Source organism: Anolis sagrei, chromosome 1 (assembly GCF_037176765.1).
Source record: "Anolis sagrei isolate rAnoSag1 chromosome 1, rAnoSag1.mat, whole genome shotgun sequence".
Classification (NCBI taxonomy): domain Eukaryota; kingdom Metazoa; phylum Chordata; class Lepidosauria; order Squamata; family Dactyloidae; genus Anolis; species Anolis sagrei.
This window is the reverse complement of record NC_090021.1, coordinates 118,126,515-118,149,326: the sequence shown is the minus strand read 5'-3', so window position 1 is coordinate 118,149,326 and position 22,812 is coordinate 118,126,515. Positions and strand designations below refer to the sequence as shown.

The window sequence follows — 22,812 nt, the reverse complement described above, 5'->3', positions numbered from 1 at the left end:
GCCATGCCCTTTTATTTTTCTGTATTTATACATAGTATGGTTGGTCACAAACAACACAGCCCTTCAATACTGTGACATTAACATGAAATCACCATGTTCCTAAAAGGCAAAATAGCTGAATCAGAAAATGGAGAGGACTCATAAACACCAAAAACACAGTGTGAACTTTAATCCAATTAGATGTAATTAACTGAAAATTTGTTCATTATCACAAAGCCCTAAAACAGTTATAATAATATAATCATAAGACTTTATTTATATTTCGCCTCTCTTCTCAAGACTTATAGATGTCACAAATGATCTCAAAATTGAGTATGTAATCAAGGTCCCTGTTTTCTTTAAATATTTGAGAGAACTATACAATAATAAATCCTTGTCTGATAAAAGATAATTATCAAGTTCTATAGGAACAGGCTCTTCTCTGTAGAAAATATCTGCACTCATGCACTGCAACCATTTGTCAAAGGGGAGACACCAAAGGATTTACTAAACCAGTCTTTAGGTCTGTCTTTGGAGAAAGGAGTTTTAATTGGTCTATAGGGAGGCTGCTCTCTCAGACTCCAAAGGAGAGGATTCATTTCCTAAGAAGACTAAGAAAAGCTGAAGAAAGAATAGGAGAGAGGGCAGGAGTGAAAAAGAGGACAAATATTCCATGGGGTGTTCTGTAAAACCCAAGATCAAATGAAAACTTTAGCCATATCACTACGAACTGCACCCAATTATTCATTGTGCTTATTAAATGAGCTGAGCTACTAGCAAAGTTCAGGAATAGTCAGCATTCTTGGCATTTCATCCCAGTAGAATTTGGTAGAAAAATATACTCTGATCATAAAAATCTAACCAGGTAAGTCAGGAATCCTCTTTCATTTTTATTAATTCATATTGAAATACTTTTTGCCCACATAATCTGCAATATTAAAATAAAGACTGTATGTATGTATGTATGGATGGATAGATAGTTAGAAGATGCAATTAACAGTGAGGAACTTTATAGTACTATTATAGTACAGATGGATGAAATGGCCAAATTGCATGTCCATGTGCAAGAAAGTGGAGCTTGTCTGGTCTTTGATCATATATTGCATGCATTAAGGAAAGAATAGGTCAACTGTCCTTTTAAAATTCCTTCTGTCTTTCTAGTGCAAATGAGGTGAAAGAAATATATGCTCTCAGTAAAACCTTGTCTTAAGCACATTTTCTTAGAAGTAAATCTTTTTACTGCTCTATTTAATGTCATACAAAAAGATTTCCACTTGGGTAATGGAACTTTATCTTCCTCTCTTTCCTTTACAGAACTCATTCAAATAATCTCTGTGTGAGAACCCAAGGCCCCATCTCAACTGTCATATAATGTAGTTTGAAACTGCAATTTACAGTCAGTGTAGACTCTTATAATGCAGTTTAACTGCACTGAACTGCATTACATGAGTCTATGCTGACCATATAGTGACATAATATATTAAGTGTAGATGGTACCCAACTCTCCAAGGCAGAAGCGGAACAGACATGTGGGGCTAAGCATGTTAACCCTGGAGCTCACTGGTACTTACTTTCAAGTAACTGTACCAGGGATTCTAAAAAAATGTGCAAAAGCACAATTAGATGGGTGCATTCAAATGCAACAAACACAGAAAAAATCAGATACTTATAAACACAACATTATTATTAATTTAATACTAACTGTATGTATGGTGGCACATAGTATATTTCTCTCTCTCTCTCTCTCTCTCTCTCTCTATATATATATATATTCATGTATCACACATATATAATTCTAGTTGTCTGCCTCATTATGAACTCCTTTGCTATAATGGGTGAAAGATGTATTTAACACTTGAAAGCTGAGAGAATGAAGAAAATTATGGACCTCATCCCAATGATGTTTTTCAGTGTCCTAGGATGCTTTCAGGATGCTGGGAGGATGGAGCCCATCACATAACGCAGGGCTACTTCTGGTGGTGCTCCATCCTCCCAGTGTCCTGAAAGCATCCTAGGATGCTGCTCAGAGAACACGGGAGGCTTCCCGTGTTCTCACTGACAAAATAGGGCTAGTGCAGAGGTTCTGGCGGCAACACTTTCCCACATGGGATGTGGGAAGCACCGATGTGGGTGATGTGGGGCACTACTGTTTTCCCTGTTGGCTTCTGGATTCGCCATGCTGCCTGGCAAATCCCCCCGCTATTGCCCACTTTTCGGACAGCAGTGTGATGAGGTCCTTAGTTAGGCATCCTATGATATTAGAGCCAAGATAATAATTCTCCCAAATACCATAGTTGCCTAGGACCAAGATGGGGAAATATCATAACTTTCTCCTTCATAATAATTCATACTCTGCATTCATGCCTAGCAATTTACAAAGTCTACCAGGCTTAACAAGCCCACAAGAAAAGGATAAAGAATGCATGAGCCTGACATTTGTCCATTCATTTTGCTATACCTCATCTCTATCAATCCCATATTTTTATAATGAAGACTAACTGTGGTAAAATGTCATTTCCCACCCAAAACATCATTTACTAGCATTGTTTTTTTCAGGAAATCATTATTTTAAATCTACCATGAAGGAACTGATTTGTTGTCTTGGACTGATATATGCTTAACAAGAAAACAAATACAATTATTTTTGAACCTGTCAACTTGCATATACTTAAATTATTCCTACAAATTGTGTTTATTTGAATTGGTACTTTATGTCCCTATATTATTGACCTATTTCTAACATATTTTAAATTGGAGTAAAAGTTCATAACAGAAGTCAGAAAGTTTGTCGGGGGAGAGGAAGAAAGCAATTTACTGCCCCTGACTGAATGGCTTGTTACAATGCAGAAGAATAAGCAATCATTTTGTAAGGTCTTTGAGCCCAAATCTTCTGAGACATGAGAAATTACATTTTATGAATTAGTATTTGGGGCAGGCATAGAGAAGCACTATTCCTATTGTTGCCTGTGGCAGTAGCTTCATTAGAATAAAGCTGAAGTTTTACCTCATGGTGATTTAAGGAAATGTTCATAGCTAAAGGCTAAAAAATTATCTGAATCCAAAACATCAATATAATAAACATGTATTTTGAAGTCAGAAAGCTGCCTCAGGGCCTGTCTATACTATCCCAAAACCACAGACTCTCCTAGAATGAAAGGCTGCCTGTCCATGGTGCAAAGTTACTTCTGATGAGTATCCCAGTAGTTTTTTTAAAACTGACTTTGCCACACTTTGCCAACTTTTGGGGATAATCATTGGCTGGGAATTGCAGAATATCCCATGGCTTTGAGGCAGCCTGGATAGCGAGACTGCATCGAAACCTGGAACACCAGGACTGCTGCCTTTTCCCTACTCTCATTAGTGTAGGGAGAGGAGATGGATTATGCCCACGTTGCTGCCTCTCCTATCTGGCCATTGAGCTCCGTGTGAGCATCACAAGGACTTCTGCTGATATCATAAAAGGGTGTCCAAACAACCAGTATTAAGGAGTCCCCTTAATCCCCTCCTCTTTCTGTTTGTGTGGGTACCTCTGTCAATGTCAGAATGAGATGCCTGTATGACTAGGAAGAATGAGGGAGATCCATCCTGCTTCATGCTGATAGTGTGCGTACCATGTTTTGATGTCAGCAGAGACATCTGCGACAGCCAGGAGCTTGCACAGAACTCTGTGGACAGCTAGAAGTGGTAAAGGCAACACAGAGAAGGTAAGATACATGATGCACCAGAGGCATGTGCTTCCTGGCCATGTTAATAATGCTCTGGTTTAGAAGGAAAGTATAATCAAGGCAGTATTTATATCACACAACAATTAAGTTGAAAAGAGATTCTGTTTTCAGGGAAGGACCAAGGAGTAGAGCCTTGAGTTGTTCTTTTTAATTAATGTTAGATGAACCCTCTAAAAATTGGGCCCTGTGTACAGCTACATAAAAATCAGCTGAGTTGGGGAAATGGCAGTCAACACTCATGATTCCTGTAGCCAATGAACATGCTTCAGGTGTTAGTCTTTAAAGGAGATGCGTCATAGCCTTCTCCTGCTATTAAAAATGGTCTTACTTTTGAGTCTGCTCATACAACAAGAAAAACACCAACAATTTTTTTCCTGGCTGTCCCATAGTCTCTCCCATAGTCAGTTGACTCTTGACTGGTGAAAATGCCATTAACCAATTTGCAAGGGCTGGGGAGAAAATATATATCATCTCACAACACAATCAGTCCATTGTCGTGCACTTGTGGGACAAAATAAAGCCATTTATTTAATATTTTAAATGCATTTTAATAGCTGCTTTCCAAAAGAAATAAAGCCGTTTGGGTATAGTATGCTATGTGTTTTTATTATTATTTATTTTTAAATCTTGAATCTGTGTTGTCACATCCGTAAGACTGAAACCTGTCACCATGAAAGAGATTTTGGTACTAATCTGAATTTTCACCATTAGTTTTCCAGCTCACATACGACCAAACATTAATACCTTTAAGAAATTCTGATTAAAATGTATTTGTTAAGTTTTCTGGCCTTGGCACTATCAAGTCACATTTTTCTACAGAATGACATAAATCAGCTTAATCCTGGTCACTACAAAAGCAGAGGAGGAAGAATGTACAAGTAATTCAGGCCTGTCACTGAGTGATTGGTGTTCTAACTTCACACTTTTACCAAAAATAGAACATGCCTTACCGTAGCTGTCATAAGCATCTTCACTTGCTCCGTGACCATAGTCATAATATTCTGGCAGACTGCAATAGATTCAGACAGCAAGAAAAGTTATTGCAAAAAAGAAAGCTTCAAACTACTAAATGAAAACAACACATGGAAATCAAAGTTTGTTATTTTCCTCCAGTATCCCCAAAAGATGCAGTAACAAGTCATTTAACTAAATCTTTAAAAGGAAAACCTGGAATGAAAAATAAAATGCAGTGTAATCTAAATTGCATTGCTCCTCTTTTCCCTTTTAATAAAAACAACTTTTGCTAGCAGTGGACTGTCAGACCATGGTAGGAATATTCCCACTATAGATTGTTCTTTAAACACCCAATGAGTTATTTTGCTCCCTGCTAACTTAATCTAGAGATATACATTTTCATATATTTGATTTTAAGAGTCATTTTGTCATTTTATTTATTTTGAAATATTATGTGAAACAAAACTGCACAATTTTGTGAAAGAGGACAGCATGATCTATATAGAAAATAACATTTCTATGCAAAGAAAATCCAAGTTTTTTTTTTGCATAGAAGGTGACATTCCTTATTAAATAAAATATTGTTTTCTGGGTCAAAAGACCACATGTAGCTTTTTATGCACAGTGAATCCTAAACTGTGAAGAAAATTCTGAATCATATAGTAATCTTCTGATAATTTTCTACAGCACATTTTTCCCAATTCCTAATTTGAATGAATTATTCCAATTTGGACTTGAACCACTTTGATCCTATTAGTTACAATTTTAAGACTCTTGATTGCTTGGAATGAGTTTGTGCCTTGACCTGCAGTGTTTCTGCCACGCTTCCTTTCAAGATATGAGTCATAACTGGGGACACTTTAGACCTTAAAACTGAATGAGAGTCATTGTCTCTTTCTCCCTGTGATGTAATAATATCTGAACAGTTTGCCCAAGTAAACATAGACTAGATCTGTCTAAAGATATAAGAATGTGCAGCACAAGTTGCAGATGTGTCTGCAAACTAAATGAAAACCTCTCATAAACTAGACCTGGAAACAGGCCCGTAGCCAGGATTTCATTTCGGGGGGGGGGCTAAAAAATTTTCAGGGGGGGTTCGGGGGGGCTGAGTTTCGGGGGGGGGGGCTGAGTCTGAGTGAAAGAGGGTCTAGCCTAGCAAACCTTTTGTATCATTACCCCAATACCCCCATGGATATGGGATATACTGAGTATGGTGATCAGATCATGATATGAATAAACATAACAGTTTAAATAATGCACCAGTAAGGCCTTTTCGCGAACCACCATGAAAATTTCGGGGGGGGGGGGGGCTGAAGCCCCCCGAGGCCCCCCCCCCCGGCTACATGCCTGCCTGGAAATGCAGCCACCATCAACAAAGGAAACAAAGAGGGAACAAAATAGCAGCTGAATACAATTTTCACAGTTGGTTGCTTTGTTGTTTTCTGCAAAACAAAGTCTGTAAAAATAATTCTTTTTGTCACTCGTTCAGCTAACCACTATTAATTTCAATGGCCTGCCTCTTACAATAAAATAAAATAGAAATCCACATATGTAAACACTGACAAGACAAACAACTTTTAATATTTATCTCATTAAATTTAATTTCATTTGACCGAAGTTGTAAAACAAATGCCCCACGAATCTGAAAGTTCAACTTTTCCTTCTTGGGAACTATCATTTGCTGTGTTAAGGCAATCACAAGTAGATAGCACAATCACAAGCACCTTGTGTTCTGGGTCTTGGACATCTATCTGCTTTATTTTGGAAGATGTATGCAATGTATACACACATGTTTATGTATGTTATCCCCTCCCATGCTTTCTGTTTTGATCTGAATAAGAGAAGATCACAAGACATAACAATATACTCAAACTGCTCTATACTGGCCATTGGAGCAAATCAATTTCTTTTCTAACTGGAAATCAAAATCTCAGATTGTCTTTATGCACAATGATCTATTGATTTTAGTTAAAATGACATGGACTCAGTAGATGCTATTTTACCCTCTCCTAGGGTACATTTACACTAGAATTAATGGAGTTGGCACAAGTTTAACCGCCATAGCTCAATGCTATGGAATCCCAGGAACTGTAGTTTTACAAGGTCTTTAGCCTTTTTGGCCAAAGAGTGCAGGAACCTCGCTACACTACAAATCCCAGGATTCCATAGCAGTGTGACATAGTAGTGAAAGTAGCTTCAAACCTTATTAGTTTTGACAGTGTAGATGTACCCCTAGATTGGGTAGGGCAGAGCACTGAAGGTCCACCTGTTCATGTATGGCTTCCTGAGAAGATTTTGCTAGCCTTGTTTCTTTTTCAAGTAGATAAAGTGGTTAAATATTCTTCATCAATTGGAGGAGGAAGAGGAATGAGGGAGGAATACATTACCAAAGAAAATGATGAAAAAGGAATACTGATCAGCATACAGTCTGCACAATGTTAATAATGGAAATTTAGAGATATAATTTGAATAGATTACCTAATAAGATAGACCATAATCAAGGGGCCTGTGTACCTACTTAGCCTGTTTCCCAGATATTAAATGCAGATGGGCAACTTCAAGATACCTTCTCTTTAATGTTATTGCTATTTATGTTTAAACCCAGCTTGGATGAATCAACCCTTTAAACATAAGGCTCCCTGAAACAGAGGGCAGTCCTCTGTGACAGTGCATCAAAGAGAAATTAATTTTCGATAAAGTAGGTCACCCAACTCCAAGGGGTAAAAGGCACCATCATCATTGCCCATATGTATTGAGGATAAATGTGAGTAACATTTTCCGACACTGCCTAATGGAGAAATTAACAATTATGGCTGCTTTTCATAAATAAATAAATATGTTATCTAGCAGCTATGATAATGACTGATACAACTTTCAGGGTGGCCTAGTTTTGGAATTTTGTACTGTGTATGGACATCCCAGGTGTTCAGAGTCATTAAAAATTCCTTTCCCATGGATTTTAGCATTTTTAGTAACATATATCAGGATCCCTGGTTGGTTTCATTCTACAAGCTATGTTTTGCAGTGCCAGATTTGCTGCTTGGAATGCTGTTTTATGTTAATAATACTACCAACCTGCAACCACAAACAGGCCATGAATGAAACTCTTACCCCTTGGAGGGGAGGGGGGGCATAGAGTTTTAACTGATTACCACTAGATGCTTCTCCCAGTACACAAACAGCCCCTAGTCTGTCATTTGCAAGTTGGTGACCCCTCAAAATAAGGAGATATTCTCCATTTGCTGAGTTCCTTTTTAGATTTCTTTCTGGCTGAAAATGGTTAGTAAAACATGATAACTTGATAACTCATCAAACCATTTGTAACTTTTTGTGTAATTGTAACATGCTTTCATTGTGCAATTTACTGCTTTGAGACAACCTGCATTTCTGAAAGCTTCTTTTTAGGGTATTGTTGAGGTCAATCATACTGGTTACTATTCATCGGTACTGAATCCATTGCTAGTTCTAACAGGCAGCAAGGGTGGCCAGTGTGACAAAAATATTAGCTATCTGGGCATGGGATGCCAAGAACATGGACTGTCAGCTTGTGTCAGTGCATTATTCAAGTGTGTTGATGTATTTGATCTAAGCACAAGTAGATTAGAGTGCCCAACAGCAGATACCAAAATCCTCAGAGCATTCTAGTAACTCACAAATCATCTTCCAAAATCATCCAAATCATATTCCACCTCACCTCTGAGGATGCTTGCCATAGATGCAGGCGAAACGTCAGGAGAAATGCCTCTAGAACATGGCCATATAGCCCGAAAAAACCCACAAGAACCTAGTGATTCCAGCCATGAAAGCCTTCGACATCTTCCAAAATCATTCCAGAATGTGGTTTATTAACTCATGCTACTGTAAGCTTGCCTGAATGCACATGGTCCTGCTATTGTCCTCTAATATTTTATTAACCTATGATAACCGCCTTGAGTCGCCATTTCGGCTGAGAAAGGCGGTATAGAAGTAAAGCAAATAAATAAATAAATAACTGAATTGTATTTCAATCATGTGATGCAGCACAAATGGCTTTCCTCAACTATTTTAAAGCAGTATGAAAAGACAAATCTCAGCTAATTCAGACTGTGTATCAAGGGAACAGATTTCAGGAAACTTTACAAATAACTGCTACACTTCTGCAAAATCTGCATTAAATGAGATTAACTTAGCTCGAGCAGAATATGCAAATATGAGCAAGAAAAGCTGAATAAATAATTATAGAATATAAACAAAACCTGGCTATATCATTTAAACTTAGTCTGCCCTGTCGTTTATTTATTTGTTGACTTCATTTATACCCCGCCTCCCCCCCCCCACCCCAGAGGTCTTTTGGTGAGTAGATAGCTCTTTCTTCCAAGAAAACCAGGTTTCCTTGGCAGTGTTAATGGGAAGGAAGGCATTATTCTCAATTAACATCCATTACTCTGAAAGCAAAGTAAAGTGCAATTTTCTTGAAAATATGCACATAGTGGAAAGCACATTTTGCCAGACACATTAGATCAACACATTTCAACCTGACATATTTTCCCATACTTGAATTCTTATTCTGTTTTCTTTTTTTGGTCAGTAGAATCCTGTACTGTAAAATGTGAGTGACTACAAACGTCAACTATGACATCCCATCACTGGGAGAAAAAAAGCAGAGACGCATGGTTTTGCCTCCTGGCAGGAACCCTGTGGGTGATCTGGGCTAAATCAGCGCATGCTGCCAATTTTAGTCCTTTGTGATAAGGTCGTTGCTCTGCAGAACCAGTTTCATGTCCTTGCCGAGCCATAGAAGTCCACTGGGTGATGTTGGACACATCTGATGAGCATTCCAGAAGGTCAGTCCTGACGATGAGTTAATGAAACCATGCCAAACAAGGAATCCATGAAGAGGAGCAATGAAACATCTCCCATTCTTGAAGTAAGGTCCAGGATTAATGGAAAAGATAGTATAGTGATGCTTCTCCATTGTTCAAAAGCCACAAGAAGGGAAATAATAATAATAAAACTTTATTTATATACCGCTCCATCTCCCCGAGGGGACTCAGAGCGGTTCCCAAGTAATATCACAAAACATACAGAGTAAAAACAACATAACCATAAGATTAACAAACAAACTATAAACATAAAAATTGTCGCCATAACACACATATATTAAAAGTAAACCTGCCTGTTCAAGGCAATTAAAAATTTAAAAGGCTGGGCCAAGATTTGTGAAAACCCAAAAATTCTAGGGGCCCGGGAATTAAGTGCAATGCTATGGCAGGCAACAATAATATTAGGTCTGTGGCTGTCCATTCCAGGGCTGATTAGAGGAAAGAATCTGGGTAACTGGTAAGAAGAATTAAGGCCATATTAGACAATGTGTGGGGCTGAGTTAGAACTGGTCATTTTCAAAGGCTTGTTGAAAGCACCAGGTCTTCAAGCTCTGACGAAAGGAGAGGAGGGATGGGGCCTGTCTTATTTCCTTTGGAAGGGCATTCCAGAGACGGGGAGCCACCACTGAGAAGGCCCTCTCTCTTGTCCCCACTTGAGACGGCAGTGGGACCGAGAGGAGGGCCTCCTCAGAAGATCTTAGAGCTCTCGCTGGTTCATAGAAGGAGATGCGATCACAGAGATAGGCGGGCCCTGAACCATTTAAGGCTTTATAGGTCATGACCTGCACCTTGAATTTGGCTCAGCAACTTATCGGCAGCCAATGAAGCCAATGGAAAGAGACAATGCTTGATCTTCCCTTGAATACAACTACTACACCATCAGAGTTGGCATTCCTCTACAGTCTGGAGATGTAGCTCAGTGGAGAATCAGAAGCAGAGTCAGGTTCAGCAAAGGTAGGTAACTGGAACAGGTAGAAATTTAAATTTTCCATCTCCTCTCCTCATCATCTATGAAATGTAATGGGATTTTGACTAATTGGGCGATAATAGTAGTGGTGACACATAAGACTATCTGTGAGAAACAAAGCAGCACTCTTGAGTGCAGTGACCAGATGGGATGGCTGTAGTAAAAAGAAAGAGCGGGGAGGTGATTCCATGTGCCACACATTTTTTTGGGCTCTTTATTTATTGCTGCAATAAATATTGCTATATATTACACATTGCATTCAAACAGCAATTCTAAGTCACTAAAATATTTTTTGTAAGTAAAAAACTGATGGGCTTTAGGCAAGCTAGGGGAAAAAACCAGGATCTTGAAACAGAGCATCAATAATTCTCCTGGTATCTTGTAACACTGCTGTTAGCTGCCTACGGGAGAGGTAAGGAGGGGAGTGAATTGGAGATCTCAGTGCGAGTTAAACCGGTGATAAATCATATAACCAGCAGTGAAGCATGGGGTGAAAATAGGAAGGTAGACTGCATCATGGAGGAGGGAGGGTGTTCCATTGGTCGGGGAGCCCCCATAGAAGTCGTGGTGGGGATGGGGAGATACGGGAAAAGGAGACCTCGAATTCGGCCTAGGGATCGTACAACAACATTAGTAACTCCAACTCGGTCTCCTGATATGGTGAATTGGTGTAACCAGGCTGGCGGTCCCCCCGGATTGAAGGTGGTGCTGTTGAGCGCCAGATCTGTCAATGGCAAAACAGCTTTCATCCAGGATTTAATCCTGGATGAACGGGCAGATCTGGCGTGCATCACGGAGACCTGGCTGGACGAAGCTGGAGGGGTGAATTTGACCCAGCTTTGCCCGCCAGGTTTCTCCGTGCAGCACCAACCAAGATCCGGGGGGCGGGGAGGCGGGGTCGCAGTGATCTATAGAGACTCCATTCTCCTGACCAGGGCCCCCATCCCGCAGTCAACAAATTTTGAATGCGTCCACCTGAGGGTGGGTGACCGGGACAGATTAGGGATTCTGTTAGTGTACCGTCCACCTCGCTGCACTACAGACTCCCTGACTGAGCTAGCGGGGGTGATCTCGGACCTGGCATTGGAGTCCCAGCGGCTGCTTGTGCTGGGGGACTTCAATGTCCACGCCGAGACCACCCTATCGGGAGCGGCTCAGGACTTCATGTCTACCATGGCAACCATGGGGCTGTCCCAACAGGTATCTGGCCCCACCCACAGTGCTGGACATACATTGGACTTGGTTTTCTGCCAGGGATGGGAGGAAGGTGGCGGTGTTGAGGAGTTATCCATCTCTCCGTTGCCATGGACCGACCACCACCTGGTCAGCTTTAGATTAACTGCACCCCCTAATCTCTGCAGAGGTGGAGGACCCATTAAGTTGGTCCGCCCCAGGAGGCTTATGGATCCGGATGGATTCCTGACGGCTCTTGGGGAATTTCCCGCCGCCTCGGTTGGTGATCCTGTTGATGCCCTGGTCGCTCTCTGGAATGGGGAGATGACTAGGGCAATAAACACGATCGCTCCAGAACGTCCCCTCTCAAGTAGCCGAGCTAAACCAGCTCCTTTGTTCACTGAGGAGCTGGCAGCGTTGAAGCGAAAGAAGAGGGAACTAGAGAGCGTGTGGCGTTCGAATCCGAGTGAGCCAAATCGAACACGGTTTATGTCCTTTTTAAAGGCATATGCCGTGGCAATAAAAGCCGCAAAGAAGACCTTCTTTGTGGCCACTATTGCGTCTGCAAAGAACCGTACGGCTGAACTGTTCCGAGTTGTCAGAGGCCTGTTAAAACCCACCATTCAGGATGGGTGCCCTGATGACTCGGCACCTCGCTGTGAAGCTTTTGCTCAGTTCTTTGCAGACAAAGTCGCCTTGATCCGCTCTGGTCTGGACACCATATTAACGGCAGTCTCTGAGGATGTAACACGAGCATCTGCTTGTCCGGTTTTGATGGATTCATTTCAATTAGTTCAATCCGAGGATGTGGACAAGGTGCTTGGAGGAATGAGAGCTACCACATGCATCCTAGACCCCTGCCCATCCTGGCTTCTGAAGGAGGCCAGAGGGGGATTGGCCGAGTGGGTGAAGGTGGTGGTTAATGCCTCCCTTCGGGAAGGCATATTTCCAGCCAGCTTAAAGCAAGCTGTAATAAAACCACTGTTGAAAAAACCATCACTGGACCCCACTCAATTCGTCAACTTCCGGCCTGTTTCCAATCTCCCCTTTTTGGGCAAAGTCCTGGAACGTGTGGTGGCCTCACAACTCCAGGCATTCTTGGTAGACACGGATTATCTGGATCCGGCACAGTCTGGCTTCAGGCCGGGGCATGGTACTGAGACAGCCTTGGTCGCCTTAGTGGATGATCTGCGCCGGGAGCTCGACAGGGGGAGTGTGTCCCTGTTGGTGCTTCTGGACCTCTCAGTGGCCTTCGATACCGTCGACCACAGTATCCTTCTGGGACGCCTCGCGGGAATGGGTCTTGGAGGAACTGTTTTACAGTGGCTCCGCTCATTCCTCGAGGGTCGGTCTCAGAAGGTGTTACTGGGAGACTCCTGTTCAACCCCACAACCTTTGTCTTGTGGGGTTCCTCAGGGCTCAATATTGTCTCCCATGTTGTTTAACATCTACATGAAGCCGCTGGGTGAGATCATCCGGAGTTTCGGAGTGCGATGTCATCTGTACGCGGATGATGTCCAACTCTGTCACTCCTTTCCACCTGCTACTAAGGAGGCTGTCGAGGTCCTGAACCGGTGCCTGGCCGCTGTGACGGTCTGGATGGGGGCGAACAAATTGAAATTGAATCCAGACAAGACAGAGGTACTCCTGGTCAGTCGCAAGGCCGAACAGGGTATAGGGTTACAGCCTGTGTTGGATGGGGTCGCACTCCCCCTGAAGACGCAGGTTCGCAGTTTGGGTGTGACCCTGGACTCATCACTGAGCCTGGAGCCCCAGGTTTCGGCGGTGACCGGGGAGCATTCGCACAGTTAAAACTCGTGCGCCAACTGCGCCCGTACCTTGGGAAGTCTGACTTGGCCACGGTAGTCCACGCTCTGGTTACATCCCGTTTGGACTACTGCAACGCTCTCTACATGGGGTTGCCTTTGAAGACGGCCCGGAAGCTCCAATTAGTCCAACGTGTGGCAGCCATGATACTAACGGGAGCGGAGCGCAGGGAGCATACAACTCCTCTGCTGCACCAGCTCCACTGGCTGCCGATCTGCTACCGGGCTCAATTCAAAGTGCTGGCGTTGGCCTTTAAAGCCCTAAACGGTTCTGGCCCAACTTACCTATCCGAACGTATCTCGGCCTATCAGCCCGCCAGGACCCTAAGATCTTCTGGGGAGGCCCTGCTCTCTATCCCGCCTGCTTCACAGGTGCGGCTGGCGGGTACGAGAGACAGGGCCTTTTCTGTGGTGGCCCCGCGGCTATGGAACGCCCTGCCCTTGGAGGTAAGATCAGCCCCTTCATTGATGGCATTTCGAAGAAGATTGAAGACCTGGATGTTTAAGCAGGCATTTGGTTAACCCAATGCAACGAATGGTGACTGACTAAAGGATTGGCAATATGGATGACGAACTGGATCATGTTTTTTAGTTAAGAATCGAACTGGATTGGTATTGATGTATGAATTGTGTTTTTATGTTTTTTATGCTTTTAATTGTATACTGTGGATTGTTATATTATGTTGTAAACCGCGTTGAGTCGCCGGCTAGGCTGAGAAACGGCGGTATACAAATATAGCAAATAAATAAATAAATAAATAAATAATTCATGTATCCACCTTCACTTTTTCAGATGCATTTCAGATAAGGACTATCCAAAAGGCAAAGAGCAATGGTTAATGAAGAATGGCTTTATGATTAGAAAAAAAATGTTTGGCACAGGAGTTTCAATACACTTTTCATCATTACAAGAATCTCAGCATTAAACTTAGAGGCCAAATTCTTGTACAATACTGAAGCAATGAATTTTGGCAGAGAGAGCAGAAGATGAACACCAACTTGAGTTTAATTCACCTCTTGCTCTTAATATTTACCTATAATAAAATATCTTCTTTGGATTCAAGAAATAGCTGCCCTTGTTACTTCTGGAGGCATTCACCACTTTCTCAACCTGGAATGGTACCTTCCGAGTCTTTTAGAATCAATATTCATCATGAAAGAGAAAGCTCTTTGAGCTGCTAATAGTCTTGCTTTATCTAAGCAAAACATAAGCTCCCACTCATTTTTTTTTTTAAAAAAGAAAGTATTACATACCTACAGTATAATGGGGGGATTTGTATGTAAATGTGAATAGGCTGTAGTGCCCCCAGGTAATCCTCTAGTGAGAACTTGTTAATTAACTTTCTATGGAAGTGTTGCCTCAAGGGATTTGAATGCTTGGAGGCATAAATATCACCCAATTGAGATAAATGTATTTGACTAACCTTCACATTTTGAAATGGCATATAAATAATAGTGATAGCTGTTTGCCAGTCAAATATTCCTATTTAAAATATTTAAATTTCAAGCTAAAATAAAGAAGCTCTGGTTCACAGTTTAGAAACCATGATGTTGCAGGAAAGCATGCTTCATGGCAACATGGTTAAGCTGATTTGATAGATGTAAATGCTTTAATTGCAACTGCCTTTTCTTCCTCCTCCAACAACAACATTATAATCAGGTTTAATTTAAAGTTACCTGGGTGGTGTGACTGCTACCACAATGAATCAAATGGGTCCTTTAGAGCCATTTGTGGAAAAGTTTGTGGACAATGTACACAAGTTCAATTATGCCAGAAAACTTCCACATACAATTCACACATGATGTAAAATTACAATTAGTCCTTAAATACATCTAGATTTAGAAAGAATAGGCTCCTAGACAAGTCATCATGGGACAAAGATTCCTGAGCTATATATTTCAGAACAGAAAAAAACTGTCCTGCAGGTAGAAAACTGGCAGTCTACCCATATGTTACACTCATCCTATGAAAAGTAGCCACGTGCAAGTCTACATCCAAAGGTCATCTGTGGCGATGATGAGAAAATGTGGGTGGAAGCCACTGAGGCTCCTTCTATACTGCCATTTAATCCAGATTTTCAAATCAGATAATCCACATTATCTTCTTTGAATGGATTATATGAGTTTACACTGCCATATAATTCAGTTCAAAGCAGATAATTTGGATTTTATGTGGCAGTGTAGAAGGGGTCAGAATGTCTGACTAATTTGCTTTCTGTCCTTTAACATATTTAACTTCTTTCCGATGAGCAGTATTGGGGGAAGGAGATGGAGGAGGCACAATTGGCTAAGAAGGGAGATGTCTTGTGGTGTTATTTTAAAAAGTAATTATAGTTTGAATTTTCCCAAAAGTAATTAGCCACTATAATACACCTTAAAATAGCTTCTTACTTTCTAATTTCTTAAAAGTAACTAAACTAATTACTCTTAGATACATTCCTCAGCTCCCCCATGGATCTTGCCATGGCCTTTCCCACTTTGACATCAGAGTTCTGATGTTGAGGAAGGAAGAACACTAGTCAGATAGAGAATGTGCCATGGGCTGAGAGTGAGAAGGTCTAGATTAGCATTCAGTGTAAGCCTCTCGCATACTCCTTCACACAGAAAGGTTGACCAGACACATGTTGATCTAGGCATTTCCTTCTCAATAGAAGGGAGATAGTTTTGAGGTTTATTTCAAGTCTGTCAGCAGGAGCCCAGCAGAATGTCTAAAATGTCTGAAAATTCCAATAAAGGGGTATGCTGACACAAAACCAGAATTAAAATCAAACACATTAAAACTATTTAAACGTATGTAGTCATATCTGGCATGTGTGGTTTTGATGTTGATCTATGTTTGGATGTTGACTAGAGACCAAGACTCGAATGCCTGTTCAGCCATGAAAATCCACTAAGGCCCCTTCTATACTGCCCTATATCCCAGGATATGATTCCAGATGATCTGCTTTAAATTAGATTATATGAGTCTCCACTGCCAGATAATTTGGGTTGAGCAGATAATCGGGGAGCAGATCCTGGTATATAGGGCAGTGTGGAAGGGGCCTGAGTAACCTCCTCTCTTTATTCAGGTAAAACCAATGCTGAATTCTCTCTGGCTAAAGATTGCTGAGAAAAATCCCATGATACGTTCACCTTAGGGTTTCCATAAATCAGAAATGACATGAAGGCACAAAACAACAACAATATGTAGTCAATTGACCTGAACATATGAGGACAAAGGTGGGGGAAAACAGAATGGAGTTAAGAGTACCACACCTTGAGAATGAACCCAGCATACTTTGTTGGTGAGACTATCAGGTATAATACTTCAGATCTAAAATGAAAAGGAGAACTTAAAGAACCAAAAAGATCATAAATGATTGATAAGAGGAAAAATACGTATCTTCTTCAGATATTATATTCAATAGAGTTGTGCTCATTGAATCAAATAAATGAAAGGTGGCATTTCAAAACAGTTTTAGATGATGAATGCCATAAATGGATTGCTGTGAAGACCCATAAAATGTCATCTTTTAGACCTGCTAACTTGATTCATTCCATAGTCTCAAAATAAAGTATGTGAAAATCTTTATTTATGAAAACTTAGATATAAGCACAAAAGCCAAAATGAAATATAGCAACTCATAATACAGCACATGCTACTAAAACTTTGGGAATAGTGCAGCAGAAAGAAATAAGAAGTATGGTATATTATCAAAACAATATAATCATTGATCCATCTGTTGGCTTCATACAGATATTGATGCCATATAATAGGCTAAACATTAACTTGTGAACCTGTCTTGTCTCTGCCTAAGCATTAGCAAAATCATGATTAGCAAAATCATAGGCATGGACTACAAGTTCTTCCATTTATGGCCAGTGCAGGTTGAGGAATATAGTTTTATATTTTAAAAAAACCACTTCAGGACACCAGGTTGCAAAAATTGAGAATAGGTTACTATGATAAATTAATGTTATTATTGTGGTCACAGACCTGGATGAGGATACTATGGTGTCCACTAACTCAGCCCCCGGTGGTGCAGTGGGTTAAACCCTTGTGCCGGCAGGACTGAAGACTGACAGGTTCGAATCCAGGGAGAGCGTGGATGAGCTCCCTCTATCAGCTCCAGCTTCCCATGTGGGGACATGAGAGAAGCCTCCCACAAGGATGGTAAAACATCAAAAACATCCAGGTGTCCCCTGGGCAACGTCCTTGCAGACGGACAATTCTCACGCACCAGAAGCGACTTGCAGTACATGGTATGGATATCTGTTAGTTTCAGTTTCTAAACTATTCAAAGCATTTCAGCTCAACTTTTTCCTTCAAAATTTCTAAAAGAAATTTGAAATTGGGTAAATTCTTATAAAAATCAACAAGACAAAATTCTTTGCCATCTGCATTGAACCAATTTCATTTGTTATACCTATTCCCCACTATGAAAAGGTCATGCCAGCCTTAGAATAATAGAATCCTAATGTTGGAAGATACTTTGTGGGCCATCCAGTCCAACCCCCTGCCAAGAAGCAGGAAAATTGAATTCAAAGTACCCCCAACAGATGGCCATCCAGCCTCTGTTTAAAAGCCTCCAAAGGAGGAGACTCCACTACACTCAGGGGCAGGGAGTTCCACTGCTGAACAGTTCTTCCTAATATTCAGGTGGAATCTCCTTTTCTGTAGTTTGAAGTCATTGTTCCACATCCTAGTCTCCAGGGCTGCAGGAAACAAGCCTACTCCCTCCTCCCTATGATTTCCTCTCACATATTTATACATGGCTTGACTGCTATTTAAATTTTAAAGGTAAAGAGCTTGTCAGAAAAAGTGGCAGCAATCCCAATTCAGTCCCACATCTATGGCTGAAAACTCAAGAGTGAAAGTTAGACTTTAAAGGGCTAAGCATTAAAAGTCTTCAATCGAAATTAACACTTCCATACTCAGTATGTAGCTACTTAGCTTTCTAGTTTTCTAATTTATGAGAAAATGTGCAAATTTTGGCTGTGTTGTAATTTGTCACTATTCTTCTTAAAATGTAGTGACCAAAACTGGACACAGAATAGAAGTGGCATAACTTTTTCCCAACTGGAAATCACTTTGTACCAGTAAGTTGATTACTAGTATACATTCTGTTGGGAGGAAATGATCTTTCATTGACCTAAAATGCTCCAGAAAGGTTCCAAAGCAAGATAACTTTTTACACCATGTTTCAAGGGGATTTTAGGGCAAAAAATAATCAATTTTGGGGAGCTGTGGATGGGGAGAAGACACGTGGGCATTTGCTTAATTATTTCAAATCATTATTATATGTTATATGGTCCATCCCTCTTAGCTTTGTGCCATCTGCAGATTTGTAAATATTCAAGTAAACGCTTATCCAAGTCATTTATAACAAAGGTAGACATTAGAGAGCTTACAGCTGTCATCAAAAGCTGACACATATTTAGCAATATTGTAGTTGCTCAATCAACTTTTTGGGTGCTTCCAGACAGGAATAAAATCCATGACAAAGGGGGCTTAAAACTCACTTTGGTGTGGATTTCATTCCCACACCTCCAAAAAAAAAAAAAAAAAAAAAAACCAACCCTGGGCCTTCCTGGGAAGAGGAGGGAAGGCTCCATGCAATCCTGATTAAAATCAGGAGGGCATGCAGACATCTGGAAACCCCCCCCCCCAAAATTTTTTTCCCTAAAGGTAATGTAAAATTACCTGACCACCATAAGTTTCCTCCTCGTGCCAGGAAATGGTGCATCAGGAAAGGGGGGGGGGGCAAGGAGAAAATCCCTCCTCCTCCTTCTCCTCCCCCCTCCCTTTCTCCCATCTCCTGATGCATCATTTTCTCATGCCAGGAGGGTGCGAGGAGGGACTTATGGCAACCAGGTACTTTTAACTTTACTTTTAGGAGGAAATTTTGGGCTAGGGAGAGAGGGGTGCCCTCTCTGTCTTTCAGGCTCCAGGACGCCAAAAAACTAAGATAGCTGTGTGGATTGGGCCTGGGAATGGTCAAATCCCCACAGGGCCAACACCTGGCAAGACCTGGATCTTACCTTAATATCCGGATCTTATCAGGTATTTAATTAACCTTGGTTTGTTCCAAATTAATCTGGTTTTTACTGGAGACAGGTCCCGGAATATGGGTTTGTCTGGATGGGCCCTTGGAGCCACCTAAATCAGTAGAACCTGCTTACATTTTACCAGCTTATTATGGGAAATGTTGCCAAATGTTTGCTGAGATCAAAGTATCATATACTTTAGTATTTCACAGATGAAAATTTTATATTCACCTGTAACTTTCTCTACTCTCATTCAACAGCAAAAACTGCCTTCATGACAACCAAAACAGAATCAGTCTAAAAAATAAGAGAAAGGTATTGGCATGTTCAGAAGAACACCAGGGTTTGTCGAAGTATTAAATGTCTCCAAAACAAACAAAATAATAAATATAAAACAAGAATCCCCATTCCATTAGATATTCTTTTTTGTATTTCTATATTCTACTTTTTTGCTCTTGTATTACTGTTCATTTTATTTTATGTATGTTAAAACCTGAATGAATATCATTTAAAATTAAAATAATAATAAAACAACAACCCCAATAAAAAAAAAGCAGATGAGGACTATATAGCACCCAATGATTTCCAGGTATCATAGGATGTTGAGTATTACTGATGAAGGGAGGTTGAAACTAAATTTAATTACTTGAGCACTTAATTGCTTGTAGCATTTTGAAAGAAAGCATGGCACACTCTGAATCCTGATCAGCGATGCTCACATGAAAGCACATTAATATCCTGTAGTGCTTTGTTGTTTGTCTAACTTGTATCTTTATATCTTCAAACATATTTTGCTTATTTATATTGATGACAAATATTTGTCTTCTATATTATTTTACTATTACTTCATATATTTTGCTACTTATGATGCCACTTTTTAATGCTTATTTATTTTTGGAAGCTAATTTTAAAAAGAGATTAACAGGGCATCTGATCTTCACTCTCCATGTTTAATTGCATATATGGATGAAACAAAATGTTTTTTAAAAAATTAATAGTACATCTGACTTTTCCATATTTGTTTAAACATATTCAAGGAATCTTAGAGAGAGAGAGAGAGAGTTTAATAGAGAGGAGAAATTATTATCCTGTTGCAATGCAAGTAACGGTTAAGTCCTGAGGATGTACAACTTGGTATTAAGTATGTTATCTTGAAAATATATATTGGCAAATATAATAAGGAATATACTGTATATATGTATATATCTATATAGATATTTATCAGCAACAGTGAATATCCCATTTAGAAGTAGCAGTGAATATAAAATTCATTTTTATTATTTGAAATCACTGGAACTGGAAGGTATAAAATGACTACTATAAGAATATTCATTCATACACACAGAGAGAGTCTTTTATATCATTCAGGAGAAGTTGTGCTAAGAAATTAAATTCCTATTAGTCTTCGAGGCTATCTAATAAACTTGGATCCCTGTTTAAGAATTACAACAATCAAGGCCATAATGTTTCCAGAAAGAAAATATATTAAATTAAAGTTGACATTCACAAGTTACAAAGAGCTGGCTAATGTTTAGCTAACTTATGAAGTCTATTCACCCTTTACTGCCAAGGATACTGCATATTTCTATAGTAGCCATTTTACTTTTTCAAAATCCAATCATCATCATTTCAAATAATAAAAATGAATTTGATATTCACTGTTGCTGATAAATAGGAAGCCAGAACTTCATTGGGTGTATTATCTTTATCGTTGGCTCAGGAATTCTGGGAGTTCTTGTAAAAATAATGGCATTTCTAAGCTACAATTGGTTAGAACTTTTATTAACTTTAGAATTACAGATAAAAACTTAAAAATACAAAACTATGTTTAGGGTTTGGCATGACTCAATTTCTTTGAGCATCCACCATTCTGGGTGAGCCAGCCCAAATCTTACTTAAGAGAAGGCCAATAGGAAGTGAATAAACCTATCTTACATTTTGAGGAGACAGTTGTGTAATGCCAACTAACTTTTCCTTTCACCACTGAGTGAGGTGTGTGGTCAGTTATTCCATGCAAGGAGTTTCTTGATTATCTCAGGAGTCCCAGTCATGTGGAGGAGCCCAAAATATTTACCTATAGGGCTTTTTTTTCCAAACCCACCTAGGATGTATTTAATAAAGGTTCATGGCCTATGTGCCAGTCAACATGATCCATAACTCTTGCTTGCCTTCAGTAGATATATGTGAGCCCCAGAGACTATTCCAAGTTTTTCCAAAGACATGACAGTTCAGTGTTTCCTGATCGCACAGAGTTACCAAAAGAGTGTAATCAAGTTTTTTGTAAGGGTGAAGGGAGAATGATCTACTGTTACAAGTACCGCAAAAGGGTATAGTTTGGGTCTTTCCCAAGTTACCTCCTTTTACCTTTCTTAGAGATCAATGACTCCTATTTACGGCCTTTCATTTCCAGGATTTCATTATAGGCCGAAGCTTGATAGTGTGGTAGCGAGCAGAAGGAGTGGAGGAAGTATCTGAACAAGTTTAAACATAGGTTGCTCTAGGAACTGAGTGTGGCCAAATGTAAAGCCTCCTGAAGGTGGACTGCTCATCTGGTGTGAATGTGAGATAATTTATTTCTGACTTCACAATTTGTGAGTAACATCTTGTTATTAAATGTTCTCAGATGAATATTTTTCATGAGATTCAAAACCCTGGAATAGAACCAGCTTTAATCTTAGAGGAGACCTCTTGAATCCATTGAGAGTTACTTTTGATCAAGAATAACTTGTTACACATGAGCCTACTTTAAGTATGATTAAATCTGCACCCAACTATCTGTGTGGTTGATATATTTCTGCTCTATTTTGAAGGTCTGATCAAAGGATTACTGAGAGACATCTATGAAGCCATTCACACAGCTGAAATGTGTATTAAAATTATTATTCATATTTTCTAATGTATTATCAGGAGTGGTAGCAGTAATAATGATGTTTTTTGTTCTGCTGAAATTTCCTTGTTATCTCATCAACAAAAGTAGATCACCAGTCTAGAGCAGTGGTTCTCAACCTGGGGTCCCCAGATGATTTTGGCCTACAACTTCCAGAAATCCTAGCCAGTTCACCAACTGTTAGGATTTCTGGGAGTTGAAGGCCAAAAACATCTGGGGACCCCAGGTTAAGAACCACTGGTCTAGAGATTTAAGTCCCCAATGGAGAACCTATTCCCATATCAACAACCTAAAAGTCCTTTCAAAACTTTCAGTGAAACCCTCTTGCAGAAGAGAGCATGAATACTAACTAGAATGAATGCTTTGCCATCTGTGATGGTTCAGAAGTTCACCTGGGATAAACACTGCAATC

At 40.1% G+C, this 22,812-nt stretch overlaps 1 protein-coding gene across 3 annotated transcripts in view; it reads right to left on the bottom strand.

Annotated features, from left to right (window-relative positions):
• Positions 1-22,812, bottom strand: part of KHDRBS2 (KH RNA binding domain containing, signal transduction associated 2) — a 410,517-nt gene that overhangs the window by 41,193 nt on the left and 346,512 nt on the right. For all 3 annotated transcript variants that reach the window (XM_067468040.1, XM_067468036.1, XM_067468041.1), the window contains exon 8: positions 4,655-4,713. In XM_067468040.1, the coding sequence (XP_067324141.1) occupies positions 4,655-4,713 (59 nt within the window). The remainder of the gene's footprint in view (positions 1-4,654; positions 4,714-22,812) is intronic.